Consider the following 12,208-nt stretch of genomic DNA (forward strand, 5'->3'; position numbering starts at 1 on the left):
GAAAACAGGGACGAGTCGAAATTTCAGCGTGTTCTTCAACACTTCGCGAACAAATTTATTCAAAGTAATTTTTTTTTGTTCAAAGTAAATTCGAAAGCGTTACCAAACCTTACACAATTTGCCATTTTGAGCTGCCAAACCATAGTTATCGATGGCGATAATTCTCAGACAGCTAAAAACACCCGATAGTTATTCGTGCTTGATGCATCGGCTGCTTTATGATGAGCTGTGGAGATTCCTACAGCTAAATATGGCAATTATGTTTCTTAATATGCCGGCATGGGGGAAACGGGTTTGAAGTGAAAAAATGATTTTCCAGTAAAAATGCTAACCTTCAACGAATATTTCCCAACTTTGTTTAAGCAAAAATCGATTTTCTTATCCAATCATAAACTAAATGTGTGATAAATTAAAAAAAAAGAAATAAACTAAACTAAATCTCATTTGATTTAAGTAAAGTTTTCTTGAAATTAAAAAGCAAGTCGTTAGTTCCAATTCCAAGCACCACTCGGACCACCCTGTGTACCGCCATCGTAAGCTAACACAGCTGCGTTACAAACAGCCAGACAATGTTAAAATAACACACTGAATTGCATTTCCAATTTACTTATCTGCAAGCAATTTCAATGAATGAAAGTGACTTTGTGCGAACAGAGTAAAATGCCAACGTGCCTTACAAATTTGATTAAATGTCATTCGCACCGGAAATGCTGCGGTTGCGTATGCATAAGTAAGTGTACGTGTAAGTGTGTATGCGGATGTATGAGCGTGTGCGTGCGCGTCAACTGTCAACACCTCATTTGCAATTAAAGGATGAAAAATAAATAAAATTTATAACGTAGGTACCTCCGCAAGCTTTCAGCTGCGGTGCTTTCCTCTTTGCGCTATGCGCTTCCAAACTTGAAGCTTGTGTGCGTATGCATGCGTGCCATAGGGGCTGCTGTCTCTGTAGCTAGTCTTAATGCCATTGCACGTCGCACAACATACCCGACTAACAGCACTTGACATCATCAATAATCAATAAAGATGCCAACGTAGAATAAAATGCAGTAAAAGTAGAGAAGGTGAAAGGAGGCGAGAGTCGGTGAATGAAATAAAATTTTCGCCTGACAATATTCCACTCAAAGGATAATTTAAAATTCCTTTTTTCAGCTCGATGTAGTGAAGACACAGAAATGCCGTGCAGCGGAGAAGTAAAGACAGCGAAAGCTGATGTTTGCCACCCATTCTGCTACAGGCTCTTGCTACTCGCTTCACCAGTCCACACGCATACCACTCGTACATACATGAACACGAACTTGTTCTCATGTACTCGTATGTATGCAGTTGTTTCGCCGCCTCTTTTCCTTTTCCTTTTTCACGTTTCCAAATTTCTTTTGGTATTAATTTTTATTGCAATCTTTTCCGTTTACTCACTTTTTTCCTCCACTCCTGCTGTACGGGCATCAATTTGGGGCAAATGTCTTTGTGCTGCTGACACGCACAGTCGCTGCATCTGCATAAGTGCAATAACGGCAGTAGCAACGGCAATGCGCCACTGGTTGCCTAACAAGCCTTCGAAATTCTATGGCTGCCTGCACTTTCGAGTGCCAATCTCTGTGGCTATGTAAGCAATTGCTTTCAGGGTTACTGCCATTACTGCTCCTCCTACTGACGCTCTGCATGCTAATCTCTTTTAATGTTGCTATTCACACTAAAATAGATTTTCCTTAAATAACCGCCTCCATTGTCACATTGAGAAAATATTGGGAAAGATGTTGTTGTAGTGGCATATACCACCATTTTGTTTTTTTGTTACTTGATGCTTTAGTTGGAAAATTAATAAGGCTTTGATCGAGTATTGAGCTCACCTTTGTATTCTGCCACATTTGTGCTGGAGCTTATGGATTAGGTAAAGTGAGTAGGCAAAGGATTGTTGCTACTTTTACCATAAATCACTGATCGGATTTTGGAAATTTGTGTTCAAAGGGCTAGTACTTATTCTGCTTAGTAGAAAATAATAAATCTTTTAAATTTCAGACTATCTTTTGTGCTTTTTTTTATATGGGATTAAAATTCAATTCAACACAACTATAGCAACAGAAGCATAGTTATCCTTACCGAAAGCCGGGCAGCAACCAAGGCTCTCAACTTTTAACAGGTTGCATCAAAATTGGTACTGAATATCTTAGGCTAGACTAATCGGGCACGTGTCCTATGGGTTTTAGGAATTACTGGGAATCATGTGACAAATACTTACAAATTGACCAGGAAAGGGGCGGTCTCCCCATTTATAGATACCGAGATATTTGGGGTCCAGCAAAGGGTATATTCTCCACTTTTACAGAAAGGATAAAAAATATCATACTGGCACAATCAAAACCAATGTCAAGTAGCTCAGCCAGTTTAACCCTTCACTGCATGAAAGCATAAAGCGTTGAAAAAAGAATTGTTTTACGATGGAAATAGCTTTATTTAATTAGCAACAAGACACATTAAAAAAAAAAATAATGAAAAAATTTTATATTTTGGTTTTTTTACGGTACCATATATAAAAACTTGTAGAAAAGTAAATAGAACAGTTGAACAGCGGAAAAACTATTATCCGTCTAGAGAGATGAATATATCGACTCCATGAAAATATTTTTTTTTTTGTCAAAAAGTACTTACGTTGCGGCCGCCGTAGCCGAATATGTTGGTGCGTGACTACCATTCAGAATTCGGAGAGATCGTAGGTTTGAATATCCGTGAAACACCAAAATTAAAAAAAAAGTGTTTTCTAATAGTGGTCACCCTTCGGCAGGCAATGCAAACCTCCGAGTATATTTCTGCCAACATCAATACGCACGCCAAAAATAGGAGGAGAATCCCGGCCAAACACCCAAAAAATGGTTCAAAGTGTCAATTACATATGTATATAATACCCAAATCAGACATCAGAATTCGTTTTAGAGGTATGGTTCCTTCGGCAAAGTTTCTTATTTTGATCTCTAGAATACGATTTTCACAGAGCAATGAGCGATTTTTAAATCGACCCGCCCTACTATATATATATGTATACATATACTTACGTTTTACTCTGTTATCTGTTTTTTGAAAAAGAAACACTCGAACTTCAATTCTAAATTTTCACCCACTTGGCCAAAAGTTTTTTTTTCTTAGATGACGTCCGTGAAGATTAAACTGTCATGTGTTCTACTATACAGGCATGGCGATATGCACGACTTGTATCCTCACAGCCTGCGCACTAAACACCTCTCCACTATCTACCAATCTCCCCACGGAAATGCCAAAAAAATATTACCTCACGGGGCTGATTAGCTTAAAGGCTCCTAATTATTGTTGATGCGCGCCTTAGATTTAATAAAGGAATAATAATAATTAATATAATAATAATCAAATCTACAATACCATATATGGGCTCATATGTGGTAAAAGGTTATAGATTGTATGGAATTAAGGGAGGAAACCGGTTTAGGAGGCTGAAATTTTGGTGTTCTTCGTGAATTTTTTGAACAAGGAAGGAATAATCATAAATTGTTTAAACTTAGAGGGTATTTTACTCATATTCTTAAGTACGTTTTCGAGCCATTTCCGCCGGAAATAGTGGCGTTAGAGCGTGTTGTCCATGGATGATCGCCATCCGCGTATCTTGCTGGTGGGCATTCCTGAAGTTGCAATTTTTGTCCGTAATCAACAACAATTTTTGTTTCGTTAACAACATGTTTTCTAAGAATATGAACCTGATTTTGATAAAATAATATTGAAAATTGCATATCTTTGAGGCGCTGGAACACAATGCAATTTTTTCATACCATATTTTTTTATCTATTTTGCTTAAAAAAAATATTTTTAATGATAACATATTCCCAGAATTAGATTCATATGAATTAGGATTGAATAAAGAATGCTCCAAAAAAATTTTAGAACCATTGGTCTATAACTTTTTGAGCTAGAATGCCCACTAGTTTAAAAAAAAGTAGTTTAGAGCAAAACGTAGTTCTAACTAACGCGCGCTACGGTGCGGAACCGACTGGCAGTCACTTAAGTGCTCATAGAATCGGTAATAATGCGAATTTTGCTTTAAAATTTTTACCAAATATTATTTAGCAGTTATACTAACAATTTATACAATAAAAAAAGTTGAGTTTTCGATAAGTCTAAACTGGTATCCTTCTTTAAAAAAGAATAATTTATAATCCAAGAGGCCATTGTGTAATCAACCATCATCTTACTACCTGCAGAATTTATTTTATTTTTTGAATTTTTATTTCCTCAATTTTATTTTATTTTTGTTTTTTTTTAATTTTTTTATCTCTTTCTCTATTTTACTTTATATGTACTATTTGCTTATTTAAATTTTAAAAATTTATTTTTTCTTAGTATACTTACTCCATTTTTTTGTTTTTTATCTTTTTGTTTTGTTTGTTATTTATATTTGTTCATATTTTTTATATTTTCTAAAATTTTGCGTTTGTTTCATTTTATTTTTTTTTTGCTTTGGCTGGTTGGTTGGTTTAAGGGTGACCCCGCATCGGAGTGCCACATAGACCGCAAGTTGGGTCCGTTGTATTTCCCTAGAGCTCATTATATTGTATGATTTCCCCACCTAACCGAGATTTTTATTATAGATTTTGGTCAAAGATATTAATTCGTTTCGAGAATTTGATGAGAGATTCGATTTTCAGGTTCGAGAGTACTGAAAGATTGTCAATTGTTTGAGAGCCTAGAAGAGCGAGTCGACTTCTGGCTAGACCGGGACAAATGCACAGCAAATGTCTGCTCGATACTTCCTCATCTTCGTCCTCGCAGTATCTGCATAGGTCGTTTTGAGGAACCCCGAGCCGACGTGCGTGAGTGCCCAAAAGGCAGTGGCCGGTGATAAGAGATATAACATGCCTTAGTTCGTGTTTCGAAAGACTTATAAGGGTTTTTGTCTGTTTCAGATTGTGGGATGGCCAGATTTGTCTGGTCGTAACGCAAGTAGTTTCCACTCGCCACCTCCGATCAGCAATGCTGTGAAATTCTCGATCAATGAGCAATTTACATGTTGAGAGCGGAATGTGGATTGTGAGTAAGTTACTAACATTTGATTGCGCAGCTCCAGCTCTTGCGAGCTCATCAGCTTTGCATTTACCTTCGAATCCACTGTGACCCGGTATCCAGATAACTTGGACAGAATTCTGAACACTTATCTCGTTAAGAGATAAGAGACAGGATCGAACCACATCTGAGTGGGTATAAGAGGAGCTGAGTGCTCGAATGGCCGCTTGACTGTCAGTGAAAAAGCGGATATCCTCTAGTGATATTCTCTTTTCTAAGATAGTTTTCGCATCATATCAGATAGCGGATACTTCCGCTTGATCTGAGGGGAATTGGAAAATATTCCAAATCCCACTTTACCGTCTGGTTTTGAACCATCTGTATATATAATCTGAGGGCCATCGATTTCGGTTAGATTTGTCTTCCATTCTTCCCTAGTTGGGAGTGAACAGGAGAATAGCAAGGGTGGTGATGGAAGACTTACATGATAGTCTATGTCGGAAGAGATAACAGTGCTCCTGTTCAGTACGGTCGAATGGCCAAGATACTTATTCAATTTCGATATAGCATTCATGCGTGTCGCTGCTTTCGCTGCAATCGCTTTGCCAGCCAGACCGATAGGGAACAAGTGAAGCAACGTATTTAAAGCCTTAGTACTATAGGTGTTGTACTTAAGCATCCTATCTAGAATAACTCCTAGATATTTAGCTGAATCCGATAGAAGTAATGATTCCCCTTTTAAAGTTATTGTTTGCAGTGGAAGAGATTGTTGTTTCCTATTGAAGAGAACAAGATCTGTCATTGCTGGATTCGCATTTAGTCCGCTTTCGGTGCACCATTTTGACAGAATATTGATTGAGCGTTGCATGAGCTCAGTGAGGGTATTCAGGTGTTTGCCTGACACGCAGAGAGCAATATCATCTGCATAGGCTACAACCTTGCAGCCTGCTTTTTCGAGATTTCGAAGCAAACTGTTTACAGCGAGATTCCAGAGAAGGGGTGAAAGTACTCCGCCTTGAGGAGTGCCTTTGACGGCGTACATTCTCATGCGGCTTAACCCAAGCTCTTAAGTGATTATTCTATTTTGGAGAATTTGTTCGATCATCTTTCGGATGGAGTAATTAATACCCAATTTTGCAATTTCAGACAAATCAGCTTTGGGTTCAATATTATTAAAAGCACCTTCTATGTCCATAAATGCGACAAGAGAGTACTACTTGTTTTTATTTTTTTGCTTTATTTATATTTGAGTTATTTTTAAATTCATTTTAGTTGTTTTTATTAAATGTTTTTTATATATGTCAATTTTTTTTTTTTTACTTTATAACTTTCTTTTACTTTCTTGTATATTTAATTATTATATTTATGTTTATTTTTCATTTATTATTTTTTATTAATTAAAATTAAAATTATTTTTTTAACTTACCTATATATTCCTAATTACTATATTTATTTTTAGTTTTTTTATTTTTTATTAGTTAAAATTAATATTATAAATATTTTTTATTTTGTATTAATTAAAATGAAAACTATATTTATTTTTAATTTTTTATTTTTTCCAAATTTTTTGAATATTTAATTTAAAAAAACTTGTTATTGCTTGTTACTTTTTTTTGCTATTTTGGCATAGATGAATGGTAAGTTATTTTGATTTTGTGAGGATGGGTACCCTTATTTCGGGAACGAAGTATAAGACGTTTGATAGTACGATGTCTGTCAGGACCAAAACCGCGAGAATTGTTTTTATTTCCTTCATATAAACTTATTACAATTTTAACTTAAAACGCGTGTTTATTTGGGAAGAGTTGGCCCTCGTAACTTATAGTGGGAAATATTTTTTTACATTATTATTATTATTATTATTTCAGAACACTGTAATGCATGAATATTCATTAAATTAGATGTATTCTATGATCTGCTATTTGAGCGAGTATAAAAGGCATCATCATAACGGCTTACATCGTCGTCATCATCATCTCCATCGTTAAAATTATTATTACCGCTCACATGAGCAGACAACGACCCTGACGACCAAGTATAAGAGGAGTGAGGAGAGAAGCTGGAGCCACGCTTATGTGCACTCGAAGAAGAGGAACCGGTGTTGTGGGACCAAGGGTGCGAGGTCTCACTTTGGGCACCACCAGCACGTAAAGGACGACGATCTACGGGAACCTGATTGTGTTGGTGTGAGTGAAAAGGTGAATGGTGTTGGGAATGGTGCTGTACGGGGTAATGGTGTTGGAAGTGATCTTGTGGTGGTAGTGGCGGCTGCTGATGATGATCTTGATAATGATCATGAAGGTCTGACTGTTGTTGTTGTGACAAGTGACCTTGTGAATGACTTTCTTGTTGATGTTGGTGTTGAGGGTTTTGCTCATATTGTTGTTGGTGCTGTTGGAATTGTGAATGAGGGGGCCGTTGTGGATATTGCTGATCGTACATTTCTTGTTCATAGTGATCAGGCAGATAGGGGTGATGCTGCTGATGTTGTTGTTGAACATAGTGCTGATGATTGTCCGTGCTTGTAGTCGAGTAGAGTGTTTGATTAGGATATGGATGGCCGGAATCGTAAAACTCGGGTCGCGGATCGCGATTTGCGGTTACTATTGTCGGTGCTGGCGCCGATGGGAAAGGCACCTCACCAGCATGTGGATATGTATTGTATGCCTGATTATTGTTGTTGCTGTTCATATTATTATTTTGTTGGCTGTAATGTCCCTCACTGCCATAGTGGTGCTGCGCATTGTGAGCGCCGTTGGTGCCATAACTGTATTGCGGCTCAGCGGGTGGTCGAATGCCACTATTGCTGTTGGCTTGATTGTTATTATTGTAATTATTGTGATTGTTGCTGTTGCTGCTAATAACACTTGCACTCCCACCATGATTGTTGCCAACATTCAGCGCACTTGACGCACTTATACTGCCTCCGCCTCCACCACCACTGTATGGCGATGTTTGCAATGCTACACTGGACACCGCTGGCACTGCTGCAACCACTGAGCTGCCTGGCGCACCCGCTGCTGCCGATACCAAAGTCTCCGGCCGCACAACAATATTCGCGCCCGATGTAAATACCGATGCGGGTGAAGTGCTCTGCTCGCGCGAGTTCATTTCCGCCAATTTCGTATTGCGATTGCGCACCATGTTCGTCGTCATTACCATCACAGTAGGGTTAATCGCCTCCATGTTGTCCTTGAGGCAATTCTGCAGCAAATTCACAAAGAAGAAAAATGCCAACAAAGTGAGTGCATTCATCGTAGAAGCTTTGCTGCTACTGCTGCTGCTGCTCTTCTTCTTGCCACTGCCTTTGGTCGCTGGTGTCGGATGAGGGCGGGGAAAATACTTTGGCGATGGAGGCACCCCATAACCACTACCAGCTGTGGTGTGATGAGAGTATGAGCCTCCAGTGGGCACATGCACCGGAGCGGCGGGAGGATAATCATAACCACCGCCACCACCACTAGCTCCATATGGCGACTCATAGCTATTGTGCAGTTCAAAAAGCAAGTTGAAACGCGTAAAAAGGCGATAAATAGGAAGAAAATGTTAATTAATAATTAGTGGCTGCTGTGAGTGTACAACATGCTGCTTACCCATAGCCGGAGTGTCCGGTGCCGCCGGTGCCAGTTGGGCCACCACCCCAACCAGCTCCTCCACCGCCACTGCTCGCATACACGCCATGCGTTTGGGTGGCATCGTCCATCAAAGGCGGCATTGACTGCTGCATCATGTGGTTGTGGTATCTTGCTCGGTCTTCAGCGTTTCTATAGTGAGACAAAAAGAATGCGAGGATAAAAAATATTTCAGTTTAAAGAACGAAGAGGGGAAAAATCGAATAAAGTTTGTAATGTAAATAATCCTGGTAGCAGAATAAATTCATATGTTTTCATTAGGTACCCATGTTTTTAATTTATGGACCAACCCAGAATGCCACACTTTGCCAAAAAAGTATAGCCCCCTGCGCTGCTCATTTTTTTTTAACACTTAACAAAAAATTTGGCGCAATTATCTTGAACTTGCATTAAAGTTGAACACCACGTTCTATAAATGTTTATACATAAGTAGATATACTCACGCATATTTATCCATATTTCCGCTAATGGCTGCCAATAGTGGATGCATTTGGTTGTCGTTGTATGTTGGAGCATGATTCGATGGGAAGGTCTCATATTCAGGATACATTCCAGCTGATTTGTAATCCATTGCTGTGTTCTTCTATTTGCATTAATTTTTAACACAATTTTTGTCTTGTATGATCTCTGGAAAATATCTGCAATTTATAGAATTTAAACAAGGAGCGAGAAATGAAAAAATATGCAAAACATACAAGTATATGAGAATTCAACGAGTTTTATTGTTGTTCTCTTTTCTTCTCAGAAAAATTATAAACCTTCATTTATCATTTAATTAAAGATGCGATTAAAATTATTGTATACATTTACTTTAGCTACAACTTGCAAATACCCAGCTTGCACTGCGCTGCCGCTAAACCCAGGTATATACAGGGTTGGTCATATTAAACTGACCCATGTGATTATTAAAAAAATATGGAAAAAGAAACATTTTTTTGTGTTTCATTGTGAAAAACATTTAATTTAGTTCAAGGAGATTCGTTTACATCACTTTTTGAATATGATATCGCGCAAGTGGTCGCCCTTAGCACGTATTTGGATATGTACAGGGTTGGCCATCTTAAACTAACCCATGTGATTATTAAAAAAATATGGAAAAAGAAACATTTTTTTGTGTTTCATTGTGAAAAACATTTAATTTAGTTCAAGGAGATTCGTTTACATCACTTTTTGAATATGATATCGCGCAAGTGGTCGCCCTTAACTCGTATAGCGTAATGTGCCCGTTTTTCGGCGTTTTCCATAGTTTTGGCCAGCGTCTCGGCCGATATGGCGGCTATTTCCCGTCGGATATTGGCCTTAAGTGCGCCTAGTGTCTTTGGCTTGTTGACGTAAACCTTAGATTTCAAATTACAGTAAAAAGTTATAGGGTTACTCAATGGGTCAGTTTAATATGGCCAACCCTGTACTTATAAAGGGTGATTTTTTAGCTATTATATTTTTAAACAGTTGGTTTAAACAGCTGACACACGTTTCGTGTTTTGTTTCACTGTCAAACATCTTCAGTTTGGTCTATAATTTAACCATGAATCGTCTTACAAACGAACAACGCTTGCAAATCATTGAATTTCATTATAAAAATGCGTGTGCTGTTAAGAAAGTTTACCGCGCGCTTCTTCCATTTTATGGTCAGTTTAATCAACCCACTGAAGCGGCTATTCGAGCTATTGTGGCTAAATTTAGAACCAAATTTACATTATTTCACATCAAACCACCAACACGCTTACGTAGAGTGCGAACTGAAGAAAATATCGCAGCTGTATCGGCCGGTGTTAATGATGATCATCAATTATCGATTCGTCGCCGTTCGCAGCAATTGGGCCTCTGTTACCCAACAACGTGGAAAATTTTGCGAAAGGATTTAGGTGTGAAGCCTTTCAAAATACAGCTGGTGCAAGAATTGAAGCCAAACTACCTACCGCAACGCAGAATTTTTGGTGAATGGGCTCTTGGAAAGTTGGCCGAAGATCCACTTTTTTATCGAAAAATTTTGTTCAGCGACAAGCCCATTTTTGATCAATGGGTACGTAAATAAGCCGAACGACCTACCGCAACGCAGAATTTTTGGTAAATGGGCTCTTGGAAAGTTGACCGAAGATCCACTTTTTTTGTCGAAAAATTGTGTTCAGCGACGAAGCTCATTTTTGGATCAATGGGTACGTAAATAAGCAGAATTGTCGATTTTGGAGTGAAGATCAGCCAGAAGAATGGCAAAAGCTACCAATGTATCCAGAAAAGGTCACAGTTTGGTGCGGTGAAATGATATCCCACTTTTTTTTGTCCAAAATGCAAGAGCTTGACTTGCATGACATGTGGTTTCAGCAAGGCGGTGCCATATGCCACACAGCACGCATAACAATGGACTTGTTGAGAGGCGAGTTCGGTGAACATTTTATTTCACGTTCGGGACCTGTCAATTGGCCACCCAGATCGTGCGATATAACCCCTTTTGATTATTTTTTGTGGGGCTATGGTGAAGCTCATGTCTATTCAGACAAGCCTGCTTCAATCAACGCATTGGAAGACAACACTAAATCATTTATATGTGAGATACCGGCCGAAACACTGGAAATTGGACTAAGCGGATGGACCATTTGAATGCGCAGTCGCGGTCAACATTTGCATGAAATAATCTTCAAACATTAAATTATATGGCCTGTACTATCGATTTAAATAAAAATTTCATGGATTATTCTGAATTTTACGTGTGTGTTTTTGTAAAGCTTTCCTATAGCTCTTAAAAAATCACCCTTATATGGACATGAGAGCAGCGAGTACAATAACAAATCAGCACATATACATAGACAACAGAAACAAAAATTTCTTTGCTTTAAATGCTTATTCCCCGAACATGCAAACAAACAGCAACTTTTTTTTATAAAAATGTTCCTAATGTCGAAAAAAAACTGATGGGAAGAATTAGCATCAAACTACAAAAATACAAGTCGGATCATTCTGTGCGTATTTTACTAAATAAAGAGGCGTATCACAGTTGGTATTTTTTTAAATACATTCACAGAGCCCATAAAGTCTCACACCTTACAAATATTTATAAATTGATTAAAAACACAATATAATTTTATAGTTGATTTATTTATGTATTCTTTCATTGCATTCTTAAGGGGTCCCGGTGGTCTTAGGCTCGAAAATTTTGGGTGTTTGCAGGACTTTTTTTAGAATAAGAAAAATGAAAAACGATATTTAAATTTTTAAGGCATTTTATTTAACTTCTTTTACATACAAAAAATAAAAAAAAAGATTTTTATTTTTTTTTTAAATTTTAATAATTTTAAAAATGGCGTTGAAGTTGACCCTCCCGAAAAAATTGGACCTGGACGGTGTTGTTCATTTTGGCTCCTCTATTTATCTAAAACACAAAAATGATTATTATTCAGTATGACTGCAGCTATGTCCCGTACTAGAATAAAAAAAAAATTTGACGAAACAACACGATTTTGCATTTAGCACTCTAAAAATCAGGTTTTTTCAGTTTTTTAATAAAAAAATACGAAATAATTAAAATAACAATATGGTTCTTCGACGGGCGATGGCCA

General features: G+C 37.7%; 1 protein-coding gene across 1 annotated transcript; it reads right to left on the reverse strand.

Moving 5' to 3' along the window:
- Positions 1–6,930: 6,930 nt before the first annotated feature.
- Positions 6,931–9,225, reverse strand: LOC129236595 (myb-like protein Q). Its single transcript, XM_054870923.1, has 3 exons — positions 9,098–9,225; positions 8,616–8,786; positions 6,931–8,506 (listed from the first exon to the last, which is right to left on the reverse strand). Exons 1-3 carry the CDS (start codon positions 9,223–9,225, stop codon positions 6,931–6,933), a joined length of 1,875 nt encoding a protein of 624 aa, XP_054726898.1.
- Between the last annotated feature and the right edge of the window lie 2,983 nt (positions 9,226–12,208).

The sequence above is a fragment of the Anastrepha obliqua genome, chromosome 1, assembly GCF_027943255.1.
Source record: "Anastrepha obliqua isolate idAnaObli1 chromosome 1, idAnaObli1_1.0, whole genome shotgun sequence".
NCBI lineage: Eukaryota > Metazoa > Arthropoda > Insecta > Diptera > Tephritidae > Anastrepha > Anastrepha obliqua.